At 47.3% G+C, this 27,108-nt stretch overlaps 1 protein-coding gene across 11 annotated transcripts in view; it reads left to right on the top strand.

Moving 5' to 3' along the window:
- The window catches only part of LOC105035083 (nuclear pore complex protein NUP133), an 88,162-nt gene that overhangs the window by 47,234 nt on the left and 13,820 nt on the right, over window positions 1-27,108 (top strand). For 9 of the 11 annotated variants that reach the window (XM_019847207.3, XM_019847206.2, XM_010910489.3 and 6 more), the window contains 2 exons: window positions 23,415-23,573; window positions 24,066-24,402. In XM_019847207.3, coding sequence (XP_019702766.1) covers window positions 23,415-23,573; window positions 24,066-24,402 — 496 coding nt within the window. The remainder of the gene's footprint in view (window positions 1-23,414; window positions 23,574-24,065; window positions 24,403-27,108) is intronic. The other 2 variants (XM_019847208.3, XM_019847212.3) reach the window with 1 other exon arrangement.

Raw genomic sequence — 27,108 nt, 5'->3', positions numbered from 1 at the left:
CTTTTGATGAGGCGATGTCTGACATCAATTTCGAAAAATGATTAGATGCAATGAAGTCAGAAATTGACTCAATGCATTTGAACCAAGTATGGATCTTAGTGGATCCATCGAAAGAAATTGTTCCCATTAAGTGTAAATGGATCTACAAAAAGAAATAGGTGCCAATGGTAAGGTAGAGACCTATAAGGCAAGGCTAGTGGCGAAGGATTATAGTCAGCGCGAAGGCGTTGATTATCATGATACTTTTTCGTCTGTAGCCATACCGAAATCCATCTGTACATTGCTTGCTGTTGTAGCCTACTATGATTTTGAAATCTGTCAGATGGATGTGAAAATTGCTTTTCTGAATGGACATCTTGAAGAAGATATCTATATGGAGCAGTCTCTGGGTTTCACATCCGGTGATAGTGATTACTAAGTCTGCAAGCTGCAAAGATCTATTTATGGACTAAAGCAGATTTCTCGGAGCTGAAATCTTCGTTTCAATGATGCAATCAAATCATTTGGTTTCATAAGAAACGAAGAGGAACATTGTGTCTACAAAAGGGTCAGTGGGAGCGTATTTGTCTTGTACTGTACGTCGACGACATCCTCATTGAGAATGATATTTTCATGCTGACTTCGGTCAAGACTTGGTTGTTTAAGAAATTTTTTATAAAAGACCTAGGGGAAGCATTCTATATCCTTGGGATAAAGGTCTGTAGAGATAGATCTGAGAGGATGTTTGGTCCGTCATAGAAGCTGTACATAGAAAAGATGTTGAAGCGGTTCAGCATGAAAAATTTTAAAAGGGGTTTACTACCCCTTAGGTATGGTATTCGACTCTCCAAGATGTGTCCTAACACTTCTGAGGAGATCGAACGTATGAGTAGGATCCCTTATGCTTCAGCAATTGGGAGCCTTATGTATGTCATGCTATGTACTCGATTTGATATTTCTCTTGCTGTGTGTCACGAGCAGGTATCGGTCGAATCCAGACGAGGAGCACTGGATAGCTGTGAAGAACATCCTTAAGTACTTGTGAAGGACTAAGGATTTGTTCTTGATTTTTGGAAGAGCTCTTGAATCATTGGTTCGGTATGTTAGAAGGGTTTCAAAGTAACCGATCAATGGAGGCTGAGTATGCTATAGATGTGTAAGATGCAATCTGATTTTTTTGTTAGTTGCAGAACTGAATGTTGTGCCATCAAATGTCATGATACTATACTGCAAAGACAATGGCCCTATATTCTTTCTAAGGAGCTAAGATCTCACCAGAAATCCAAACACAGATCAGCGGTATACGCGACTACCTCGAATAAAAATACATAGAGGTGCGAAGAGTAGACTCCGTGGATAATGTGGCAGACCCGCTAATCAGTTGAGCCAGCCCAAAATGGAAGCTCATCTTGAGAAGATGGGGCTTAGATTAACGGTCAATTGATTTTAGTCCAAGTTGGAGATTGTTAGATGTGTGTTCTAGAAGCCAATTGTTGGCTGACACATTTTTATTTTATGATACAAATTTGTACTTAAACTATTGATTTAATCAATAAAGGATAAATTTTCTTTTTTCATTCAAGTGTTATGTGTCCTTGAATCGTCCTTGGAGTTGATGTTATGATACATATTCTCAAATATTGAGAATTAGAGACATGTATGATTGATTCCTAAATTGCTTCCGATTATAGGACAGCCATGGGGATGGTGATTTATCCAGATAAATCGACGCACGGTTCGCTTCTTTCGGGATAGATGAGTCTCTAATCTATGGTGTAGAGACACTGAGCGAAAAGTGCGGATAGTTATTAGAGAACTAGTACCGAGCGTGACCATACGAGAGATTACATGGATTTCTATTCGATCGTCAGTGATCATCTCGATGCTGTAGTTGTATGAATGATCCTTTGATCTGCGGTGTTACAGTTGCTCACAATAAGACTGCTGTAGTTTGACTACACGTAAATATTTACTCAATCATGAGTTTTTGTTGTGGATGTTGGCTTCAGTTGGTTGAGCTGTGCGAGCAACGTGTGCATCTAGATGGGATCTATCGACTTTGATAGAGAGTAGTCCTATGAGATTTGAGAAGCTGAGTCCATAAATTTATGGTCATAGTAATGTGATTAATGAAAAGGAAGCTTAATCTTAAACATCTTAAGATATGGAGCTGTCCTGCTTATGTCAGAAATATTTTTGGGCATAAGCTAAATGTTATATCAGAAAAATGCAGATTTATAGGGTATCTTAAGGAAACAAAATGATACTACTACCATCCTACTGAACAAAAGGTATTTGTTAGTAGATATGTTATTTTTTTGAAAAAAAAATTTATTCGAGGTAGTGAAAGAAATATTGAACACGGGGAAGTTTAAGATCTACAAATCATTCTAGAAATACTAGTAGAAGGTTCACAAAATGATCCTCAACCAAAAATACTTGGGAAGAAGTACATTCATAATATACACATCTTTTTCGAAGGTCAGATAGAGTGCGACAAGCACCTTTAAGATATGATTTTGTAATTGAAAATAACAAAGAGATCAACATCATTGAGGATGATGATCTGTTGATCTATTCGGAAGCTGTCATGAGTAGAAACTCTAACAGGTGATTAGGCGTCATGATATGTGAGATGGACTCTATGTATACCAACCAAATATGGACTTTGGTTGATGCATCTGAGGGTGTGACCTCATTAGGGTGAAATGGGTCTTCAAGAAGAAGATCAGAGCAGATGGCCAAGTTGAAACCTACAAGACTAGATTGGTGGCAAAAGATTTCAGGCAAAGACAAGGAATTGAATATAATGAAATTTTTTCGTCAGTGACTATTAAAATCTATTTGGATTCTGCTCACTATAGCTGCATACTATGATTATAAGATCTGGCAGATGGATGTAAAGATCGCTTTGGTGCAAAAATCCTGTTGGTGCAATCTTGTTGGTGCAAAAATCCGCCTGCGTCGGAGAAGCTGGAGTCGAGGGAGTCGCGGTCGCCGCCACGACCTGCAAAAGAAGTCTAAACCGGAGGTGGGGTTGCTCCGGCAAGATCTTCCGACGCTCAAGTCAGTTCTCTGCCTCAACAAGAATAGAGTGCTCGAACGAAAATTTTAGCAGAATTTTTAGGTAAAAAAGAGAGCTTAGAGAATTACGTATCTGGGGTCCCCTTTTATAGGCGGAGGGGGCAACAGACTGATAGCGATGTCCGTAACCGTCTGGCAGTGGGCTGCCCAGGGTCAGCAGGAGTTTGTTGCGAAGAGTAGTGGAGTGGGATCGTGGCCGTCACCGGGACATGCCACGTGGAGTCTGTTGCGGGGAGTGGAGCGGCGTCCGTTGTCGCGACTTGCCAGAGGGTGGAGGAACCGCGTGGTATCCGTCGCAGGAAGTGGGATAGAATCGTGGCTATTATTGTGGTTTGCCAGGGAGTGAAGGAGCCGCGCGGAATCCGTCGCAGGAAGTGGAGCAGAGTCGTGGCCGTTACTGCGGCCTGCCAGGGAGTGATGGAGCCGCGCGGAATCTGTTGCAGGAAGTGGAGCAGAGTCGTGGCCATTACTGCGGCCTGCCAGGGGGTCCAGGCCTGTCGGCCGGAGTTCGGTCGGAGTGTCTGACGGAGAGAGGTGGCTAGCTACCCGTCATAGAGGAGCTCGGAGTCCGGCTCCCGTAGGAGTCCGGACGGAGTCTTCCTTCAGTCGAAGTCGGGGACGAGGTCAGGCTCCCGTGGGAGTCCGGACGGAGTCTTCCCGCAGCCGGAGTCGGAGACGAGATCTGGCTCCTGTAGGAGTCCGGACGAAGTCCACCTGCAATTAAAGTCAGGGGCGAAGTCCGGCTCCCTTAGGAGTCCGGACGAAGTTTACCAGCAGTTGAGGTCGGGGACGGAGCCCGGCTCCCGTAGGAGTCCGGGCGAAGCCTTCCAGCAGCTGAGGTCGGGGACGAAGTCCGGCTCCCGTAGGAGTTCGGACGAAATCCTCCTATGGCCGGAGTCGGAGACGAGATCTGGCTCCCGTAGGAGTCCGGGCGAAGTCTTCCTTCAGTCAAAGTTGGGGACGAGGTCCGGCTCCTGTGGGGGTCCGGACGGAGTCTTCCCGCAGCCGGAGTCGGAGACGAGATCTGGCTCCCGTAGGAGTCCGGGCGAAGTCTACCTACAATTAAAGTCAGGGGCGAAGTCCGGCTCCCGTAGGAGTCCGGACGAAGTTTACCAGTAGTTGAAGTCGGGGACGAAGTCCGGCTCCCGTAGGAGTCCGGGCGGAGTCTTCTCGTGGTTGAAGTCGGAGACGAAGTCTGGCTCTCGTAGGAGTCCGGACGGAGTCTTCTTGCGGCTGAAGTCGGGGACGAAGTCCGGCTCCCGTGGGAGTCCGGACGAAGTCTTCCTGCAGAAGTCTTCCTGCAGCCGGAGTCGGAGGCGAGATCTGGCTCCCGTAGGAGTCCGGACGAAGTCTACCTGCAATTAAAGTCTGGGGCGAAGTCCGGCTCTCGTAGGAGTCCGGACGAAGTTTACCAGCAGTTGAAGTCGGGGACGAAGTCCGGCTCCCATAGGAGTCCGGGCGGAGTCTTCTCGCGATTGAAGTCGGGGACGAAGTCCGGCTCCCGTAGGAGTCCGGACGAAGTCTTCTTGCGGCTGAAGTCGGGGACGAAGTTCGGCTCCCGTGGGAGTCCGGACGAAGTCTTCCTGCAGAAGTCTTCCTGCAGCCAGAGTCGGAGGCGAGATCTGGCTCCCGTAGGAGTCCGGGCGAAGTCTACCTGCAATTAAAATTAGGGGCGAAGTCTGGCTCTCGTAGGAGTCCGGACGAAGTTCACCAGCAGTTGAAGTCGGAGACGAGGTCCAGCTCCCATGGGAGTCTGGACGGAGTCTTCCCGCAGTCGGAATCGGAGACGAGATCTGACTCTCGTAGGAGTTCGGGCGTAGTCTACCTGCAATTAAAGTCAGAGGTGAAGTCCGGCTCCCGTAGGAGTCCGGACGAAGTTTACCAGCAGTTGAAGTCGGGGACGAAGTCCGGCTCCCGTAGGAGTCCGGGCGGAGTCTTCTCGCGGTTGAAGTCGGGGACGAAGTCCGGCTCCCGTAGGAGTCCGGACGAAGTCTTCTTGCGGCTGAAGTCGGGGACGAAGTTCGGCTCCCGTGGGAGTCTGGACGAAGTCTTCCTGCAGAAGTCTTCCTGCAGCCGGAGTCGGAGGCGAGATCTGGCTCCCATAGGAGTCCGAGCGAAGTCTACCTGCAATTAAAGTCAGGGGCGAAGTCCGGCTCCCGTAGGAGTCCGGACGAAGTTTACCAGCAGTTGAAGTCGGGGACGAAGTCCGACTCGCGTAGGAGTCCGGGCGGAGTTTTCTTGCAGTTGAAGTCGGGGATGAAGTCCGGCTCTCGGAGTCCGGACGAAGTCTTCCAGGTGGTCGACCACCGCTGAGCTTGGGTGGAGTCCGCCCGTCGTGGTGAGTCCGGCCCCCACTGGTGGAGGTTCATCCGTCGGCAGAGCTCGGGAACGTTGCGGAGGCTCGACCGCTGGAGAGGTTCGGAAAGATGTCATCAAAGGTCGGGCGTCGGTAGGACCCCTGGAGGGTCACTCCAGTCACGAACTTCGGCTGGGGGGTATTTTATACCCAACACCAGTCTCCCTACTTCCGAGTTCGAGTTTCGAATAAAGGAAGTACAGAGAAGTTTTCACAGCCGAAGTTGTCCCCTTGAATCCCATGCACGATCGTCCTCAGATATTCTGGCATTTAATGCGGGCGTGCTGGAGCCTTTTCAAATCGAGGCGAACCGAAGGGACCTTTCGGAATTTCCGCTGGAGCGCTGGCCCAGGTACGGTGCAGTAATGGCTCTGTCAGCTGTCAGCCGCTTTTAGCCGCCTGCCGCGGCGAGTGGGACACGTGGTGAGCGCGGGTCGGCCTAGGGGGATTCGCGATCCTTATGGCGCCGGATCCCAGGGTCTATTTAAACCCGCCTTTCCATCTTTAGGAGCCTCATTCCGCCTGAAAGTTTTATAGGTGTCCGTCTTTTCTTCGAGTGCCCTGACCCTCTTTGGCGTCTGCCTTGGTCCTAGGCATCCTTCGAGTCATCCCTGTCTTCGCACCTTCTGCATCCTTCCTTGTGACTTAGGTTAGTCCCAGAACTTTGTTCCCCTTCTTGCCATTCGGGTGCCCCTTTTCCTCCATCTTTCTCCTGTCGCCCTCCTTTGGTTTGGTTCCCCGCAAATCTTTCGCCTCTTGTTCCGCCTGATTTCTCTGAGATTTTTAGGGTCCTCATTTGAAATGTCTTCCGGCACCTCCGCCTCTAGCGGTTCCGGGAGTTCGTCCGCCTTAGCCCTCCAGAACCCCCACACTGTAGACAAACCCACATCTGGGGCTGGGCTTCGTTCGGTTTTTGCGTCGGGTGCCATTCCCTGCTCTCTGACTCCGGATGAACTCCTACTGATAAGGGTTCAGTGTGGAGTTCCTCCGGAGTACGATCTGGAGCTTCCTGATCCCTCCGACCGGGCTAGCACTCCCCCACCCGGTCGTTTCTGCCTGTATCAGGAGGCCTTCCGTGCCGGGCTCCGGCTGCCGCTTCCGCCCTTCGTCGTTGCCCTCTTCCGCTTCTTAGATATTTCTTTAGCTTCAGTTGCGCCGAATTCCTTTAGGTTTTTGATCGGGTTTTTCTCCCATTGCCACGTAGTCGAAGTTCAGTCATCCCTCTCTTTGTTTAGGCATTTCTACACCTTCAAGCGTCATCCCTTGGCAAAGGACTGGTGGTATTTCTCCCCCCAGTTTGGCAAGAAGGGGTTGCTGAAAGGTGCTCCCTCTTCAATCCACAACTGGAAGGGGAAGTACCTCTTCGTCTACTGCCCGACTTTGAGGCTGGGCTTGCCCCCTTGGGGCTCTCTGAGGGACTCTGTCCGTCGGGCTCCCAGCCTGGGGGAGGACGACCTTCAAACCGCCCGGAAGCTTCTTGGCTATTCCGCTCCTTCCCTTCCCAACCTTCTGAAGGAGCAGTTTTTGTTCAACATCGGTTTGAGTCCCCAGGATCCTGCGAGTATTCCATTTTTTCTTTCCTCTTCTTTTCTCCCGTCCTTCTTCTTTTTCTCTTCTTTTTTTTTTTTAGAAATGGACGCCGAAGCAGCACGGATGCTCGCCAGGGGCCTCAAGGCCCACAAAAGAAAAGGCGCCGTGGCCTCCGGATCAGCAAAGAAGGTCAGAATAGAGGAGACGAGCTCGGCCGTGCCTGCCCAGGCGGCCCCGCGGTCGAGGTTCCCTCGGACGCCGAACCCCCGGCTCCCCGGGCCTCTTCAAGGAGTCCCCTCACTGAGGCTCCTGTTTCGGGGGTCCGTCCCGCGGAGGTGCCCGGGGTCGAGAGGGGGAAGAGAAGAAAGTCGGTGGCCCGTAGGATAAGTGGCCGCCGGGTCGCCATCGAAGAATCCCACGGTTCTGAAGAAGAGCCGGAGAATCCCTTCAATGACAGGGACTTGATCAAGCGGTTGATCGACGGCTGCATTCTGCCCGAAGTCGTCGAGAGGATTGATCGCGTCGATCCTGAGCAGCGGGTTTGGGACTCCCTAGGGTCCTTTCTCGAGGTAAACAAATCTTCATTTAATTGGCTTTTCGACCCTTGTTCTGATCCCCTAGCCGCCCTTGCAGATTGGGCACCAGCTCTTTGCCAATATCGAGGCGACGAATCGGATGAGGAGGGACGCCATCCAGGCGGAGGAGTGTCGTCGGGCCGAAGTCGCTCGCCTCAAAGAAAAGGCAGCCGAAGTAGTTACCCTCCAAGAGGCCCTGAAGAAAGAAAAGCAGGTCCGGGAGGAAGAGAAGCAGACCTCGGAGGAGACGGTGAGGAAGGCAGAGGCCGAGGTCGCAAATTTGGCGGAGCAGATCCCGGTCCTGGTCTCGGAGGCCAGGGTTCTTGCGGTGGAGTTCAAGGCCTCTGCGGAGATGAGGGACCTGAACGTCAGGTTCGGCCAAGAAGCATTCATCAAGGGATTCGAGCTCTGCCAGGAGAAGGTGGTCAGGAAATTTTCCGAGCTCGATCTCAGCTTCTTGGGCGAGGAGTCTGAAGATGAGGCCGGTCCCTCTCCTGCTGCTACTGCTGCCACAGCCCCCTTTCCAGGGACACCGAGCTTCCCAAAACTCCTACTTCAGAGGTCTGAGATCTCCGACCTTGTATTTTTCTTTTACTGCAACTTTTTATTTTCTTTTTGTCTTTAAGAAACATTCAATCAATAAAGTTGAGTTTCTCCTTATGGACGGCTTTTCCACTCTTCTCCACTCTTCCTTCCTCCTCTTTGTTTTTCTTTCTGCAATGAGACGCGCCTTGATGCTTTTGTCTCCCGATGGCAGTGTCCTGTCGAAGTGCTTTTCCTGCCTCAGGGGATTCCGCTGAAGTCCACGATCCAGCGCTTGAGGAAGGAAGTTCTTCATTTGACAAAAAGATCGAAGAAGATGGAAGGCGAGCTTCGCAGGTTGAGGGAGGGTCACTCTGAAGCCACCGCGGAGGCCACCCGCTTCCGAAACCTCCACGTGAAGGGGATCATGGAGTACAGTCGGAGAAAGGCGAACTTCGAGAAGGAGCTCGAGGAACACAGGAAGCGCGCCAGCGACCGATCTTGGGCTCAAGCTGCCAAGATCAGTTCTCACAGAGTGGAGCTGTCGGCTGCACAGGAGAGGATCGGCCAGTTGGAAGGAAGCTCATCTCGGCTTTTGACTCGGGCCGACAGCGATCGGAAATGGTCGAAGGTCTCCGACCTTCAGCGACAGCTCCAGGATGCCGAGGCGAGCTATGACGCGCATCGGACCATCTGGCTCAGGCAGGTGGACGAATACAAGGGGAGGCTCAGGATGGCGACCGACGAGGTTGCCCGCCTTCAAAGGCAGCTAGCTGAGGGGGCTCAGTCTGCTTCCGCTCGGGATTCCGATGAACTCCAATCCCTGAGAAGGACCGTGAAGAACTATCTGTCGCTCTTGGGGAGGGGAGGGCCGAGCTGCAGCAATTAAAGATCCAGCTGGTGTACGAGCAGCGGGCGGTCAAGGACGCGGAGGCGGAATCCGAGGTCCTGAGAAAGAGGCGTCGAGAGGCGGAGAACGAAAGGCAGCGACTTCATCGGATGTTCCAGGACATGCTGCTGAAAAAGAGAGAGCTAGAAGAAGAAGTTGAAAATCTGAGGCAGTCCTTGATAAGGAGTGAAGCCGATAATTCGAGGTCGGAAGGAGCAGAGCTTCCCTGGGGCTCTTTTTGCCTTTCGTCTTTCCATGTATATATTTTTTCTTTTGTTGTTTTGTTTTGTTCTTGTTGTTTTGCTTTTCTTTAGCCTTCTGGGCTTTGTAGTGTATATTCCGTGAATGAAATGAAAAGGAGATTTTGTGTTATCTCGTGCATGCATTGTATTAAATTGTCGTCTGCCGAACTTCTTTTGCCTTTTGACTTGTTCAACGTCGACGTAGTTTGGAGGTGCCCAGTCGTTATCGTGTTGTTTTACTTTTCTTGTCGCTTTTCCTTCTTTTTTTTTCTCTTTTTTGAGTGAGGGTCCTCCCCTTGCTTTTTGCGGGGTCGCGTAGAAGTGTGGAGGTGCCATTGAGGGGACTTTTCCCTTTATCCGATCTTGTTGGGCGATCGGATTTTTATCATCGTCAGGACGAGATTCTCCTTCTGTTCTTGACGTAGTCGATCTCAGCTCAGGTTAGGACGAGGTCTCCTCCTGTTCCCAACGGGGCTATGGGGGCACATAAGGGCCGTTGCAAGGGCCTCTCCCCCCATCCGGTCTAAAAGAACCGGGCCTTTGACTTTGCTCATGTTAGGACGAGGTTCTCCTCCTGTTCCCAACATGGCTGTAGGGGCACATAAGGGCATTGTAAGGCCTCTCCCCCCATTCGGTCTAAAAGAATCGGGCCTTTGACTTTGCTCATGTCAGGACGAGGTTCTCCTCCTATTCCCAACATGGCTGTGGGGGCATATAAGGGCGTTGTAAGGCCTCTCCCCCCATCCGGTCTAAAAGAATCGGGCCTTTGACTTTGCTCATGTCAGGACGAGGTTCTCCTCCTGTTCCCTATATGGCTGTGGGGGCACATAAGGGCGTTGTAAGGCCTCTCCCCCCATCCGGTCTAGAAGAATCGGGCCTTCATTTTGCTCATGTTAGGACGAGGTTCTCCTCCTGTTCCTAATATGGCCATGGGGGCACCTAAGGGCCGTTATATGGGCCTCTCCCCCAATCCGATCTTAAAATAATCGGACTTTCATTTTGCTCATGTTAGGACGAGGTTCTCTTCCTGTTCCTAACATGGCCATGGGGGCACCTAAGGGCCGTTATATGGGCCTCTCCCCCGATCCGATCTTAAAATAATCGGACTTTCATTTTGCTCATGTTAGGACGAGGTTCTCCTTATGTTCCTAACATGACCTTGTTTTGATTGTTTGAAGGGGTTATCCCCAGTCGTAACAAGTCCATGCCAAAAGGGAAAGACATGCAAAGTCGAAAGGAATTTTGATTCCAAGCAAAGTCGTTAGTAATACATTTACAGATTTTTCAAGTCCCATGGTCGTGGAAGGTCTGCTCCTTGAGGTCCTCCGGTGACGGAGTTGATGATCCCGATTGGAGGCCGATCTCCGGACTGCTCTTCCCTCCTCGGCGGTTCAGTTTGCGGCAGGGCCCTTGGCCGATCCTCTCTGCCCTCAGGTCGGCGTCGAATGAACCTGTCGAGCCGACCTCGTCTGATGAGCTCCTCGATCTCGTCTCGGAGCTGAATGCACTCTGTATCGTGGCCGTGGTCACGATGGTAGAGGCAGAATTTGTTGGGGTTGCGCTTTCCGGTGTGCGTGCGTATCCTCTCTGGTCTTGGGAGCTGCTCTCTGACCTCCATCAGCACCTGGGTTTTCGATGCATTGAGGGGGGCATAGTTGCTGAACCTTCCTGGGAGAGAGCCTCGCCGAGCTCGGCGCTCCGGGCTTCCCTGCCTGCGTGCTCGAGGAGTCTGGACGCACTTGTGCCTGGGAGGAGTTCGAGAACGAGGTCGAGCTTCTCTCGGCCCTTTTTCGACTGCGGGCTTACTCGAGTCTCCCGCCTGCCGCTCTCTCGCGGTCTCCTTATCCTTCATTTTGAAGGCTTCTTCCGCTCGGGCGTACCCTTCGGCCCGAGCCAACAGGTCAGCAAAATCCCTGAGGTACTTCTTTTTCAGAGAGAATAAAAGGTCGTTCTTCTGAAGGCCGCCTTTCAGGGCGGCCATCGCTATCGATTGGTCCAAGTTCCGGACCTCCAACACGGCGATGTTGAAACGGTTGTAGGCCCGAATGGACTTTCTGCTTGATGTTGATGAGGGACTCCGAATCCTTCTGGGGACGCCGACTGCTAACAAAATGAGCCACAAACTGGTGGCTCATCTGATTAAAGAAAAAGATGGTACTCGGCTTCAGTGCCGAGTACCAGTTTCTCGCCGCTCCCTTCAAGGTGGATGGGAAGGCTCGGCATAGAATGGCGTCGGGCGCGCCATGAAGCAGCATCATTGTCCGGAAGGCCTCCAGGTGGTCAACTGGGTCCGAAGTCCCGTCGTAGCTTTCGAACTGAGGGAGCTTGAAGTTCGGCGGGATCGGTTCCTGCATGATCATCTGAGAAAAAGGGGGGTCAGTACAAATGTCCTCACCATAAGCGGGGGGAGCGTGGCGGAGTTCTTCGATCCGTCGGTTCATCTCCTGGAGCCTCCGGTCCAGAAAATCCTCTCGACTACGGGTCTCGAGAGTCTTCTGACAGAATGGAGGCAGAGATCTTCCAAAGGTGGAATCGTAGTCTGATTGGGGGCTTTCCACCCTTGGATTCGTCTTTCTGGGAAAGACTGGGCGGCTGGCCCAAGTGGCCCGTCCCACCGCCGGATTTTGGAGTTCTGGCGACGCTCTTTCCGGTCGCACTGATGCCTGCGGCTGCTGCTGCTGTTGCATGGCCTGCACAGCTTCAGTGAGGCCTCTGACCTGCTGCACCAGTAGGTCGAATTGCTCCGCACCAACCGCCGTTGCCGGAGGAGGGGGTAGAGGCTGGGAGGCTGGCGGTGAGGCCGGAGCTTGAGATCTGGCCGCGGAGACCGTGGATCGCCGTGTGGATGCTTTGCGGGGAGGCATCGGGCGAAGACCTAGTGGGGGAAGGAGTGGATGTCGGAGAAGATGACCGGAGGCGGTCCCGTTGAGCACTCCTTTAAGAACAAGGGTACTGCGAAGACATCCCTTCCTCTAGCGCCAATCCTGTTGGTGCAAAATCCGCCTGCGTCGGAGAAGCTGGAGTCGAGGGAGTCGCGGTCGCCGCCGGGACCTGCAAAAGAAGTCTAAACCGGAGGTGGGGTTGCTCCGGCAAGACCCTCCGACGCTCAAGTCAGTTCTCTGCCTCAACAAGAATAGAGTGCTCGAACGGAAATTTTAGCAGAGTTTTTAGGTAAGAAATGAGAGCTTAGAGAATAACGTATCTGGGGTCCTCTTTTTATAGGCGGAGGGGGCAACAGACTGATAGCGATGTCCGTAACCGTCTGGCAGTGGGCTGCCCAGGGTCAGGAGGAGTTTGTTGCGAAGAGTAGTGGAGTGGGATCGTGGCCGTCACCGAGACATGCCATGTGGAGTCTGTTGCGGGGAGTGGAGCGGCGTCCGTTGTCGCGACTTGCCAGAGGGTGAAGGAACCGCGTGGTATCCGTTGCAGGAAGTGGGATAGAATCGTGGCCATTATTGTGGTTTGCCAGGGAGTGAAGGAGCCGCGCGGAATCCGTCGCAGGTAGTGGAGCAGAGTCGTGGCCGTTATTGTGGTTTGCCAGGGAGTGATGGAGCCGCACGGAATCCGTCACAGGAAGTGGAGCAGAGTCGTGGCCGTTACTGCGGCCTGCCAGGGAGTGATGGAGCCGCGCGGAATCTGTTGCAGGAAGTGGAGCAGAGTCGTGGCCGTTACTGCGGCCTGCCAGGGAGTGATGGAGCCGCGCGGAATCTGTTGCAGGAAGTGGAGCAGAGTCGTGGCCGTTACTGCGGCCTGCCAGGGGGTCCAGGCCTGTCGGTCGGAGTTCGGTCGGAGTGTCTGACGGAGAGAGGTGGCTAGCTACCCGTCATAGAGGAGCTCGGAGTCCGGCTCCCGTAGGAGTCCGGACGGAGTCTTCCTTCAGTCGAAGTCGGGGACGAGGTCAGGCTCCCGTGGGAGTCCGGACGGAGTCTTCCCGCAGCCGGAGTCGGAGACGAGATCTGGCTCCTGTAGGAGTCCGGACGAAGTCCACCTGCAATTAAAGTCAGGGGCGAAGTCCGGCTCCCTTAGGAGTCCGGACGAAGTTTACCAGCAGTTGAGGTCGGGGACGGAGCCCGGCTCCCGTAGGAGTCCGGGCGAAGCCTTCCAGCAGCTGAGGTCGGGGACGAAGTCCGGCTCCCGTAGGAGTTCGGACGAAATCCTCCTATGGCCGGAGTCGGAGACGAGATCTGGCTCCCGTAGGAGTCCGGGCGAAGTCTTCCTTCAGTCAAAGTTGGGGACGAGGTCCGGCTCCTGTGGGGGTCCGGACGGAGTCTTCCCGCAGCCGGAGTCGGAGACGAGATCTGGCTCCCGTAGGAGTCCGGGCGAAGTCTACCTACAATTAAAGTCAGGGGCGAAGTCCGGCTCCCGTAGGAGTCCGGACGAAGTTTACCAGTAGTTGAAGTCGGGGACGAAGTCCGGCTCCCGTAGGAGTCCGGGCGGAGTCTTCTCGTGGTTGAAGTCGGAGACGAAGTCTGGCTCTCGTAGGAGTCCGGACGGAGTCTTCTTGCGGCTGAAGTCGGGGACGAAGTCCGGCTCCCGTGGGAGTCCGGACGAAGTCTTCCTGCAGAAGTCGTCCTGCAGCCGGAGTCGGAGGCGAGATCTGGCTCCCGTAGGAGTCCGGACGAAGTCTACCTGCAATTAAAGTCAGGGGCGAAGTCCGGCTCCCGTAGGAGTCCGGACGAAGTTTACCAGCAGTTGAAGTCAGGGACGAAGTCCGGCTCCCGTAGGAGTCCGGGCGGAGCTTCTCGCGGTTGAAGTCGGGGACGAAGTCCGGCTCCCGTAGGAGTCCGGACGAAGTTTTCTTGCGGCTGAAGTCGGGGACGAAGTCCGGCTCCCGTGGGAGTCCGGACGAAGTCTTCCTGCAGCCAGAGTCGGAGGCGAGATCTGGCTCCCGTAGGAGTCCGGGCGAAGTCCACCTGCAATTAAAGTCAGGGGCGAAGTCTGGCTCCCGTAAGAATCCGGACGAAGTTTACCAGCAGTTGAAGTCGGGGACAAGGTCCGGCTCCCGTGGGAGTCCGGACGGAGTCTTCCCGCAGCCGGAGTCGGTGACGAGATCTGGCTCCCGTAGGAGTCCGGGCGGAGTCTTCTCGCGGTTGAAGTCGGGGATAAAGTCCGGCTTCCATAGGAGTCCGGACGAAGTCTTCTTGCGGCTGAAGTCGGAGATGAAGTCCGGCTCCCGTGGGAGTCCGGATGAAGTCTTCCTGCAGCCGGAGTCGGAGGCGAGATCTGGCTCCCATAGGAGTCCGGGCGAAGTCTACCTGCAATTAAAGTCAGGGGCGAAGTCCGGCTCCCGTAGGAGTCCGGACGAAGTTTACCAGCAGTTGAAGTCAGGGACGAAGTCCGGCTCCCGTAGGAGTCCGGGCGGAGTTTTCTTGCAGTTGAAGTCGGGGACGAAGTCCGGCTCTCATAGGAGTCCGGACGAAGTCTTCCAGGTGGTCGACCACCGCTGAGCTTGGGTGGAGTCCGCCCGTCGTGGTGAGTCCGGCCCCCACTGGTGGAGGTTCATCCGTCGGCAGAGCTCGGGAACGTTGCGGAGGCTCGGCCGCCGGAGAGGTTCGGAAAGATGTCATCAAAGGTCGGGCGTCGGTAGGACCCCTGGAGGGTCACTCCTGTCACGAACTTCGGCTGGGGGGATATTTTATACCCAACAGGAACCATTCGTTTGGATATAATGATCAAAGAGTTTGACTTCATCAAAAATGAGAATGAATCATGCGTGTATAGGAAAATAAGTGGGAATGCTATTATTTTTCTAGTTCTGTATGTCGATGATACACTACTTATTGAGAATGATATCCTAATATTACAATTTGTCAAGATTTGGCAATCAAATAAGTTTTTCATAAAATACTTTGGTGAGGAATCCTATATACTGGGTATAAAAATATATAGAGATAGATCTAAGAAGATGTTAGGCTTGTCCCAGTCTCGATACATAGATTTTGTGTTGAAGAGGTTCAACATGGAGGCAAGTAAAGGTTACCTATTTACGAGTCATGGCATAATACATCTCTCTAAGAAAATATGTTCCAAGACACCTGAAAAAAGGAAGAGAATGAGTGAAATTTCTTATGCTTCGGCTGTGGGATCGATCATGTACGTCATGTTATGTATCAAGCTCAAGATTTGCGAAATTGGTACCGACGGTCGTATCGATCGATCGGTGGTACGGTTCGACATGCCTATGTTCCGTTTCGAACCGAGACGAACCAATGAAAGAAAACAGAGCCAAATCGGAGAAGAAAAAGAGAGAGATAGAGAGAGAGGGAGGAAGAAAGAAAAAAAGGGAGGGGGTCCGTCGGAGGGCCTCCGATGGGTCGTTGTGGCCCGCAGGCAGCGTTTACGTCTCCTGTGGCTTCACGGCGTGAAACAGGGACGATTCATCCTTGTTTTCGTATTTTTTTTAAATTTTTTTTTTAAAATAAAGTTGGCACTGGATTTGCCGGCATCACTTAAGTGAAGCCGACAAACTCTATGCCAGCTTCATTTAGAAAAATATGGAGAACAGGGGCGGGTCGCCCCTGTTTCACGTCGTGGAGCCGTGGGAGGCTTTTACGTCGCCCGACGATCAACCCGTCGGAGGCCCTCCGATGGCCCCTCCGACGGACCCCCCCTCTTTTTCTCTTCTCTCTTTCTCTCTCTCTTTTTCTCTCTTTTCTTCTCCGGCACCGGCATGTGCTGTTTTCGATGCCAAAACCGTCTTGGTCGCCGTCAGTACGGTTCGGCATGCTCTGTATCAGGTGGTTCGGCCCGATACGGTATTTTCTGATCAAGCTTGATGTAGCTTATGCTTTAGGCATAGCTAGTAGGTTTTAAGCTAATCTAGGGATCATTGAAAAGTTGTGAAAACATTCTTAGGTGCCTGAGAGGACTAAAAATATTTTTCTTATATTTGGAGGATCAAAGTTGAAACTAAAAAGATATACAGACTTTAGTTTTTAATCTGATCCAAATTATGGCAAGTCTATATCAAGATATGTATTTACCCTGAATGGTGGATCAATGAGTTGGAAGAGTTTCAAATAGCAGACTGTAGCTGACTCAACCACAGAGGCAAAATATATCGCTGCCAGTGAAGCAGCAAAGGAAGTTGTTTGGATGAAAAAATTCATTACAGAATTAGGTATGGTTTTTGAGATAGAACAACCAGTGCCACTCTATTGTGATAACACAGATCGTTTTTCAAGCCAAGGAACTGAGGTATCCTCAAAAATTCAAGGACATCCTCCTGCGCTTCTACCTGGTTCGAGAAATTATCGAGAGACAAGATGTAGTAATAGAACGAGTCGATACTAAGAACAATATAGCAAATTCATTCACTAAGACCATACCGCAACAGCTGTTTGATCGCCATCTCAATTGTATGGGATTGAGATACAAAGATGATTGGCTTTGCAAGTGGGAGATTGAAAGATTAATGCCCTAGAAGCTAATCGCATGAGCAATACGATGGAATTTTTCTATGTAAACTTTCAACTCATGAAATGACACTTAATTTATTAATGAAATGAGGCATTTTGATTCATCATTGCAGCTGTATCTTATTACATTAAGATTATGATGGACCTCTAGATTAGAGCAATGGTTTTGGGATTATGAAGAGTTCATGCCAGTGAAATCTAAAATCCTGAAATCTTAATCTTAAATATTCTTGGTCATAGGAGCATTGAGTTGGAGATCAATGTTTCGGATAGATTGGAACATTTTATGTATGCTCTATGGAGAGGGTGGTCGATTTTACAAACCACTTGTGTAGGATACTAATATAAGGATGTAAGTGCTCATCAGGGAATAAGTTCACTGAATTGACTCGCCAACAGAGAACATCTTATGGAGCTTTATTTGCATATCAAAAGAAAATTCTCTAAGTGAGAGTTGTGCAACAGATCTTTAGACCTGAGATCATCATAAAATCTTGTGCATATGAATCCATGTTTTGGTTTATACTTATTCATGACTAAGTCATGCACGGGATATTCTGGATATGATGGAATGTGTGTGAAGGTTATGAGTCGGTCAACAAAGAATCGATCATTCCTAGTAAGAGGAGATGTCATCTTATGTGTTATCATCTTTAGATCACTCAGAAAATCTTTGGCCAAAGCAAAATGAAAATTAGAAAGGATTTCTAATGTTTCATCATTAGAGTTATCATTGATTGATGGATAATCAATATGAATATGTATTTGAGTTTGATATGGTTCGATACTCATGAACATATTCGGAGTGCAGGGATGATCGAAGGATTGAATTGTACGGTAACTTGTCACTGAAGGATATATTTGGTATTTTCACTAAATTTCACATCTTCTAGGTAGTCATGATACGTTGCTAGACGTTAATCTTGACTTGTAGGTTTAATTGAATTAAAGTGCTTGATTCGATCTCCAATTAGGAGTTCTAATTGTTGAACTCGGATCGTCATGGTTTGGACCTTAATCGATTACAAGGGTACTAATCAAATTAGGTCAACATGCATTCGGATCTACTACTGGCTAGACGTAGAATCCAATGGGTCACACATTAGGAAATTGATCAAAAAGTTGTTTTGGTATGGTTGATTAGACCATTGGATTCATTTGGATTGTCGGTAAGCATGCTAGCACATGTGGCAATCTCTAGTTTCTTGATCAAATTGGATTTGATCAAATTGGCTTGCTATTTGGTTAACCGAATTAAGGATTTGAATTAGGTCAAGCCACCTGGACTGCCCAGATTGGGGTGCCTATGGCCTTATCAACACCAATTTGTTTAAGTTCCAAGGGCTTGGGACTCTTGGCGCTAATTTGAGGAGGGGCGCATGCCCTCTTTGTTTTTGGTGTGTAGAAGGACCAAAGTCCTTCTACTTTGGGTCTCAGATCCACGTCGTGTTTAGATCGGCCCTCTTTCTTCTTTAGCACCAATTGTAAAGTCCTAATTGACTTTTGATTAGGCATGGAACTCCATGAAGCGTTGGCATTGGCGTGCGTGCGGGTGATAAGCAGATCACGCCAAAGGGATGCTTGAAGTGTCCTTCTGCTTTGGGCAGGAGGAGGTGCCCCTTATCTGTTCATCTAGCCATTTGAATTCAGATTCAACTACCTTGCCACATGGCAAATCTACGGGCAATCTGACTTCAGATGAGATGCCAATGGCATCCCTCATCTTGTTGTGCATGCTGGAGAACTAGTGGAACGCCGTATCCCTCTTGAGCAATCCTTCTGCTAGAAGGTGTTTGTTTATCTTTCTAGTATGCTCTTTTTGATTGGGCATTTGGGATAGGCGTGGCTACTCATCCAACGCCCCCTTTCATCCTATTTAAAGGGGACGACAGATGGGGTCAAAGAATTCAGACAAGATCCCTTCCACTAGCTATCTCCCTGTCCTACAACTCTAGTTCTTAGGATAAGGTTTTGTTCTTTTAAGACAAGCCTACACCTATTGGGACAAGGGTTTAAGGAAGTCTTAAAGAAGTTGTTTAAAGCCTAAAGGAGGTTCTGAGAGGTTTAGACTCGGTTTTAGAGCAAGATTTGATCAGTTGAAAGCAAGAGAGTTCTTGGTGCAAGAGTTCTTCAGCAAGGTGTAGAAGGAGCGCTGTCCTTAGATCAGTTCTTGTGTGGATTACTATTGGAAGGCATACATTTGTGTGCCTGTGGAAATTATTAGTGTATACAGGTGTTCTTATTATTCTGATTCTTTAGTTTTATACTTTGATTGCTATTATCAAGAGATTCTGGGTATTAGGGTTTCAGCGCTAGGTGTTTTTAATGAAAAATTTTAAAACACCGTAGCCTTCTGCTGCACATCCCGGAACCCTACAGCCAGGATTTCTTTTTATGCAATTATCATATTTTCTGGCTGGCTGCGATTGTAGCCAATGTTGGAACTGCAGTTAGATTGAGAGGTCATTCTTCGGCAATAAATTTGCAATCCTAGGTAGGGGTGAAAATGGACTGGATAATATTCATTTGGATCTATTTCCATATCTGAATCTATCTGAATTTGCATACAAATTTCAACATCCAAGTAATATCTGTTTGTATCCATATGTGTTTTAGGAAAGGATATCTATTCAAATTTTACACCATGTACTTTGTTAGTAGGAAATTTATGATCAGTCTGATATACTTAACAATATTGTATAACTGCATTTGGCTGGTTATAATATAAACTTCTCTATGACCATTATGTTTCCTGGATGGAAGTAACAAAATGGTTTATTGCCCACAATGCTTTATTCTGTGGTAACCGACGATTCGATTAGAAGCTCTCTTCCTATTCAAATAACATACTTGCTCACTTTCTCCTTCATGAACTTCTTCTGCTCCCTTGTTTCTCTGAAAAAAGTGCTTGCTGTTTTGATTTGCTTGCTGATTTAAATACATAATCTACATTCTTCGTGTGAAGTCGATAGAGAGTTACTTCTTTGGATCATATCCTGATTGATCTTGTGAGTTAATGCACGGTTTGTTTGCAGTACCTTGGGATGTCTTGAAAATGTTGGAATGGCGTAATAAATAGAATTGGTCATTTTGATATGCATATAAATCTAGATTGATATTGTACTCTACCAAGTGATAGTTCTCAGATTGATGCAAGAACGGGTGATTTGATTGACGAGGTTACACTTCGAAGATCAACACGTAAATAGTAAACTAGATTGAAGAATTTTTTGCTGACTGAAGGAACTTCCTTAAAACAAATTTAGTAATATGTCAAAAGGCTACTCCGTACAATGTATTTAATGCATATATATAGGATATGATCTCCTAACCCTAATTTGAGCGTTAAACTTGATACAAAATCATACTTGAAATATAACTTGATAATAATGGAACATGCTAGAGTCATTCTACTATGAACTTGATACAAAATCATACTTGAAATATAACTTGATAATAATGGAACATGCTAGAGTCATTCTATTATGAGTATAGAACTCTGAGTCACACTTGAAATAGGACTCGACAATAGAAAAACATGCTAGAATTATTCTTCTACAAATATGGAAACTGGCGAAAATTCAATACAAACTTGCTGGCTCCTGAATGCTTGTTGGAGTCTAATGGAAAATTTATAAGAAAATTATTCTACTACCAAATTGTTAGAGTCTTTGCCCCCAAAACTACTGGCTTCTGCGATGCTTGGTATGGCCTAGCTGGTCATAGTATTTGCTGGTTGCATCGTACATTACACCAAAGATTCATTTCTAATAATACTCTAACCATGTTCGATGTTTACGAGAATTCGCGTGAAAATGAACTTTGGTTACTAATATATTACCTGTCTGTGTGGCAATACAACTTGCTTTTAAGCCAAAGAGATACCATGTAAATTAGCAACCTTTGTTTCTATCAAGCTTAGTGATTAGTTTTTTATAACCAATCAAGTTATTGCAGCTTCTATAGTTGGGTGTTAACTAGATGTATTTGACCATAGGCTGGTTGACTTGATCAAATTCATGTGTTTGCTAATATTACATGTAGTTATAACAACCCTGGAATTCCATGAAAGCCATCAATATATTTCTTTTTTTTTTTTGTTTGTACCGGAACCATCTGACTAGTTTAATCACTCGTTGGTTTTTTTGTCTGCCACTTAACCCACTCGTTGATTTCCTAGTTCACAAGGAGAAGTTAACACTTAGTCCTTTATTTGCATGCTTTTTTATGTTCAGTCCTTAAAGTACCAAGGTTTGTCATACTGTGCCGAACCGGCCGGTACACCCCATCTCGTACCAGACCGGCGGGGAATCGACATGATTCGGCCGGTAAAATCGATACACCGGCGGTACCGAAGAAAAAAGAACGAAAAGTGAGAAAGAGAGAGAGAGGGGAGGGGAGGGAGGAAGGTGGGAGCCGCCGGAGGCTGGCGATGGCCGGCTGCCGGCCGTCGGAGGGCTTCCGAGCCCCGAATCGCCTGATAGGGCTTTCAAGAGAGCAAAAAAGAGAGAGAACGCTCGAAGGGGGGGCGGAGAACCTATCGGACGGACGGTGCCTGCGTTGCGAGGCTCCCGGTGGCCGGCGAGTCGACGCCGACGGCTTGAGGGCGGTCGAGCGGGCGGAGCCCCACAAACCGTCGGTCGAGCGGGCGGAGCCCCACAAACCGTCGGTCGAGCGCTCTCTCTTTTTTGCTCTCTTGAAAGCCTTATCAGGCGATACGGGGCTCGGAAGCCCTCCGACGGTTTCGATTTTTCGAAACAGATGACGTCTGTTTCGATTTTTTCTTTTTTTTTTTTTAAACTTATAAAGTCAGCAATTGGGTTGCCGACTTAAGAATTTTTTTTTAAAAAAATAAAAATCGTGAAGTCGGCAAATCGTTTGTCGACTTCACTTAAAACCATGCTTTTTAAAAAAATTTGCGAAACAGGGGCAATGCCCCTGTTTCACGCCTGCGGCGCCGCGCGCGTGGACTGCGCCCTCCGACGGCCACGGCGGCCAGTCGGAGGCCGTCCGGCGGCTCCGTTGGCTCCTTCCCCTCTCTTTTTTTTTCCTCTTTCTCTCTCTCTATTTCTCTTTTTTTTTCTTCTAGTTCCGAAACGGCCGACGGTACCGGTTCAGCATATCTTGCCTTAAACAATTAGTGATTTTTGTGGAGTCCTTGTTGGCCACGAGGCCAGTGTTCTATACACAATAAAACTTGTTTGGGCACATAGTCATAGCTGTTTTGCTTAGTTGTGCATAAGTATGTATAAGACTAGGGACTAAAGATAAATGACCATCGAAACCAAAAGGGCAAGAATTAAATATTCTGTCAACAAGGATAAAAAGTCAAAGGGCAGTCAATATAGGGGGTGGATGTCAATTACCCCTAATTCATGGCAGCATCCAGATTAGACACTAACCTGACCACAGAACTTGTGTTATGAAAATGGAAATTCCTCTTTTGTATGTGTTTAACCTTTAAGACTGTTGATGTATCTGTGAATTCTGTCTCAGAATTTTAACTCAATCAGCGTAAATCTGAATCCAGATTTTGCATCTGGCATTTCCAAGAAAAATTTCTGAATTTGTGTAGCTGAACAACACCATCAAGACTCAGGAGGTTCCTTGTTACCAGCTTCAATTTTTCTTAACCAAGGAATAACATATCAAACTTAACAAATGTTACATGGTCCTATTTATGCTCCATCACCACCAGTGCCTGCTTCCCTCCCCCCCTCCACTCTCTCTCTCCATGGTTGTTATCCTCCACTGCCACTGGTTGTGCCCTTTCGTCCTTACCATGACCACGGGCCCCTTTCCTTTGTCTCTAACTTCCCTTGTTCTCATGGTTGTCCAGAGTGGCTGCCCCCTTTCGTCCCCACCATACTACTGGCCTCTTTCCTCTGTCTCTAACTTCCCTTGTTCTGATGGTTGTCCCATCTGCTACCACCAACTGCCCCTCCTTTGCCTCCACCACTAGTGCCCCATCCCTCTCTCACTCTCTCTTTGTCTAAGTATGTGTCCATCTCTTCTAGTGATCCCCTACTGTTTTGAAGGGACTAATCTTATCAAGTCAATTGTAGTGGTTAGAACCCCTCTTTCAGCATCATACAACTGAAAAACTATAAATGCATTTGTTGATTTTAGTTATAGGTAAACCAAATAATATAGCTTTTGCAAATGCAGATAAAAAATAAGGTGCAGAATTCTATTTGCAATTGTAAATCCTTCTACAAGCAAACTTATTTGCAGGCAACCAAACAGCCCCTAAATATTTCCCATTTATCATGATGATTTCATTTACTAACTTCTTCAATTAGCATAATATTGTAAAATGTTTCACTTTTCAATATATGAATATGAGAAGTATATATGTTGATCACTATGTTTCAATTCTAAGTTTGGAGTGTAGTTCAAAATTGTTTAGCTCTTTAGCTTGGTATGATTCTGTGCTGATTGTTTTTTTAAGCTATACCAAATTTATTTTTTCCCCAATAAAATACAGTTGCCTCCATGATTTTTTTGGGGTGCTTACCATCTAGCAAGGTTTTAAATCCCGTGGGATGGGACTGTCCTGATTTTTTCATGGAACAGGACGCGCCGTTGTCCTGCTGCATCCCAATACTTGGGACAGAGGATGTCCCAAGACGTCTCGATTGGGACGTTGAGACGTTGCGGGATGGTTCTATCTCGACACATGGGATGGTATTCTGTTTCGGTGTCCCGCGGGATGTTCCGCTGGGATCTGAATCCTTGCCATCTAGTTTTTCTGGTTAAAGAAAACAAACTCAACAGAAATGAATGATCTTCTTTGTTGTTTCCTTTTTTTCTTTTCAGGATTCATGCAAGGGCATTGATGACCCCGGTCTAAAAGAAGTTATTTTTCGAGAGGTTACTTTATCGATCCTCTCAATTGCTAAGCGACACGAAGGCTACCAAACTTTGTGGCATATATGTTATGACCTTAGTGATACTGGGCTCCTCCGTAGCCTAATGGTATGAACATGCTTCCCCCTTCTCTTGTATCTAGAATATCTATGTGGCAATTTTCTTTTCAAGAGGAAAGTTTGGGTGCCATGGAAGTAATGATATAGGTATTTGATGATCTGATGCAAGTATAAGATTGTTTTGAAGGTCCTTTTTCTAAAACTTGTTCCTTGGAAACTTTTGTATATGTTTTTTCCAAATGGGGAACAATTTGCTTAAAGTTTAAGGATATGTGTTCAACATATACATATACGTACACGGATGTATGGATATGTTTGTGTGTGTGTGTTTGTGTGTGTTGAGTATGTGTGTGTGTGTGTCTATATGTATGTATATGTATGTGTGTGTGTGTGTGTAAGCTGAGTATGTATGTGTGTGTGTGTAAGCTGAGTATGTATGTCTGTGTGTGTATATGAGTTGAGTTTCTTCCTTTTCATTCTTCTGTTATTATCTGCCCATAATTTTTCTTATCACTTCTTCTTCTTCTGATAAATGGAGCAGCATGACAGTGTTGGGCCTAAAGGAGGTTTCAGCTCTTTTGTCTTTAAACAATTGATTAAGAGTTGTCAGTATGCCAAGTTGCTGAGGCTTGGAGAAGAATTCCAGGATGAGCTAGCTATTTTTTTGAAAGAGCATAAAGATCTGTTATGGCTTCACGAGATATTTTTAAACCAATTCTCCTCTGCTTCAGAAACTCTTCATGCCTTGGCTCTATCCATTAGTGATGGCTCTTCATTGTTGATTGATGAAGAACTTGAGCTTGCACAGCTGAAGAGAGTGCCATCTCTTGCCGATAGAAGGCGCATACTTAATCTCTCCAAAATTGCTGCAATGGCAGGTTGGTTGGTTTCTGACTTGGTATTGTTTTACTTTGACTATGAGTAAATGAGCAAATGACACTATTTAAGAGGTGCACGTATTCAAGGTCAGAGCACATTCTTGACTTTTTGTTTCATTTTTATTTTTTAAATTTTGTATGCTTTCTTTCAAGAGGATAGGTCTTGATGCAATGGTAAGGTTGCTTCATTATGAACTGGGTGTTATGAATTCTGAACGTGGAGATAGCCTCTCTGCATGCAGGACAAGGTTGCATATATGTGACCCTCCTAGATCTTGCAGTAGAGGGAGCCTCATGCATTCGGACACCCTTTTTATGCTTTGTTTCTATCAATGTGAATACTACAATTAACCTGCCTTTAAGCTCCAATTAGAAAAGCTCTTTGGTTGGAAGTAGATGCTATGCAGCCACACCTATCATCACACACTGACTTTGCCATGCTAGTTAAACCGGTGCCTTCCTGTTTTTAAAATTGAAAAACATAGCATATCTATTTTTCCCTCAACAAAATCTGAACAACTAACCTAGGCCCCTTCTCTTAACTCTCCCAAGTTTGTAAGCCCACTGGTCAATGCTTCTTAATATTTTGGTCATGGTTGTTAGGATCGTGGAACCCATCATCTTTATCGTTGATTCATATGAAAATGGTCTTCAGCCATCTAGGTTGGATCGTTAAGTCAAGATCAATTTGGATTGCTAGATCTGAATTGTGGATTGTCCAATCCTTTGGATCGTAACATCTTGGTCCATTTCATCTTATTGCATGTTCATGGCCCATCTTTTGAAATTCATTAATGTACTTATCTTTTCTAAGAACCAATTAGTCATTAACATGCTTTTGAAAAATCCAATAGCAATATCCTAAGGGTTTTTTGCTTTCGAGAGTAAAGGAAAAATGACTTAGTTGTTTAGGAGTCAAAACCAAGAAATGAAATTTTCATATCTGTTCTTCAATTGTTTATTTTAAATTGATTCCTTTCTTTTACTATTTTCTACCTCAAGGAAAATTTACTTGATGCATTTCTAGGGGCAAAACATGCTTTGAATTAGAATTTATGTTGTTTGTAAAGGAGAGAACCTGATACAAATATGTCGCATAAGGTTTTCCTATTGGATTTGGATGAAAGAAATGAGGTATTCTATATAATAAATCTGAATGGTGATTGCAATGATTTAAATCTTGTGGGATGGGGTGTCTTACTTTCCGCATGGAATGGGATGCATTGCGACTCACCTCGAGCTTCTCCAACCTGCTTTGGTTGATGAAGATTGCTTCATTTACTCAGACTCCAACCTGCTCCTTTGAGCTTCTCAATCATTTGTGCCCTAAACTTTGGATATCCTTGATGCCAACATTCCTCAGTTATCCTTAACTCCTCATAATGATCTGGAATATCCATGATCAGTGTGCTGCATTGTGCAACAATATTGCCCCCTCTTCTATAATCAAGCAGCTTCTCACCCTGCTATCTAGATCTAGGTCTACCTTTGTGGTCATGGTCTTGCATGGTAGGGCAAACTCTACCTCGTTAGTGAATGGATTGATTCCTTGTGCCTTGCTCCCCCTTCGACATGAACTTCTTGTGGCTTTGCTTGATCCTACCTCGCTAACTCCCTCTCGTGGTCTAACTTGTCACCACTTGTTGACTTGCTTTACCTCCTCTGCTGGTCCTGGTGCCCTAGTTAGCCCTAGAGGCCCGCATGTGATGCATTGAACCATATATTCTACGATCAAATCTTTGATTATAATCTTTAGAATGCCTGCAACTAGACTCAACACCCTTTTTGGTCCCCTGCATCCCACCTTGAATAGGAGATAAGTGAGAGGCTGTCCTTTGGTCCACTCTCTCTACCCTTGCTTCCTGTGCTATTATTAATGGTTGAGATCTCGTGGCTCGACCAAAATACCAGTAGGTCCTATGTTTCCTGATTTGTAACCCAGCCTAACATAAACTGATCCTTGTTGCAGACAAAGTCCTTCTATGGGTCATCTTGCGTAGGCTCTTTCCTTTCATTCTCATACTTCAGCCACAATCTCATATTGTAGTGGCCAAAACTAGATCCCATAGGTTAAGCATTTTCATCATTTCATGTGGATTAGGGAAAATGTATTCCGGTTGCACTCAAATCCATTTAATGAGATGGTGTGTGAGAGTACCCAGATGACAATGTCATATATGGTAGTCAGATAATTCATAGCTATATAAGCACCCAAGTCCTCAAGTGCACATAGATATTAAAATACTGACAAGTTGTTTGCTAATTATGCCTAGTGACAATTTAGATATTGATTTCCATGCTTCTTCTCTCCAAAGCTTCCTATCCTCTCCCAAAAAGCTTTCCATTGCCCAATTAACAAAGACTTTCTTTTAATCATCATCTAATTTCAATTAGTTAATGTATATATGCTTTTTTACTGCATCACTTACAGCATCTATAGCCAAGTCTATGTCACCTTGGAGCCCATGCACTACATTTCTCATAGCCATCAGCAATTCCTCGTCCAAGCAATATTATGATTCTTAGGGGAGTTCAGGTTTGGTTGGATTAAGGGTATTTTTTAAACCAAATCGACTGAAATTGGTTTCCTAAAACTGAAATCAAAACTGGACCGGCGTAATGCAAAAATTGGTTCAAACCAACCCAAAAAATTCTGTTCAGTTTGGTTTGATTTATTAGGTTGAATAGAGCACTGCTTAATACTCC

This window comes from Elaeis guineensis, chromosome 6 (assembly GCF_000442705.2).
Source record: "Elaeis guineensis isolate ETL-2024a chromosome 6, EG11, whole genome shotgun sequence".
NCBI lineage: Eukaryota > Viridiplantae > Streptophyta > Magnoliopsida > Arecales > Arecaceae > Elaeis > Elaeis guineensis.
The sequence above is the reverse complement of the archived record's forward strand: the minus strand, read 5'-3'. Positions and strand labels throughout refer to the sequence as shown.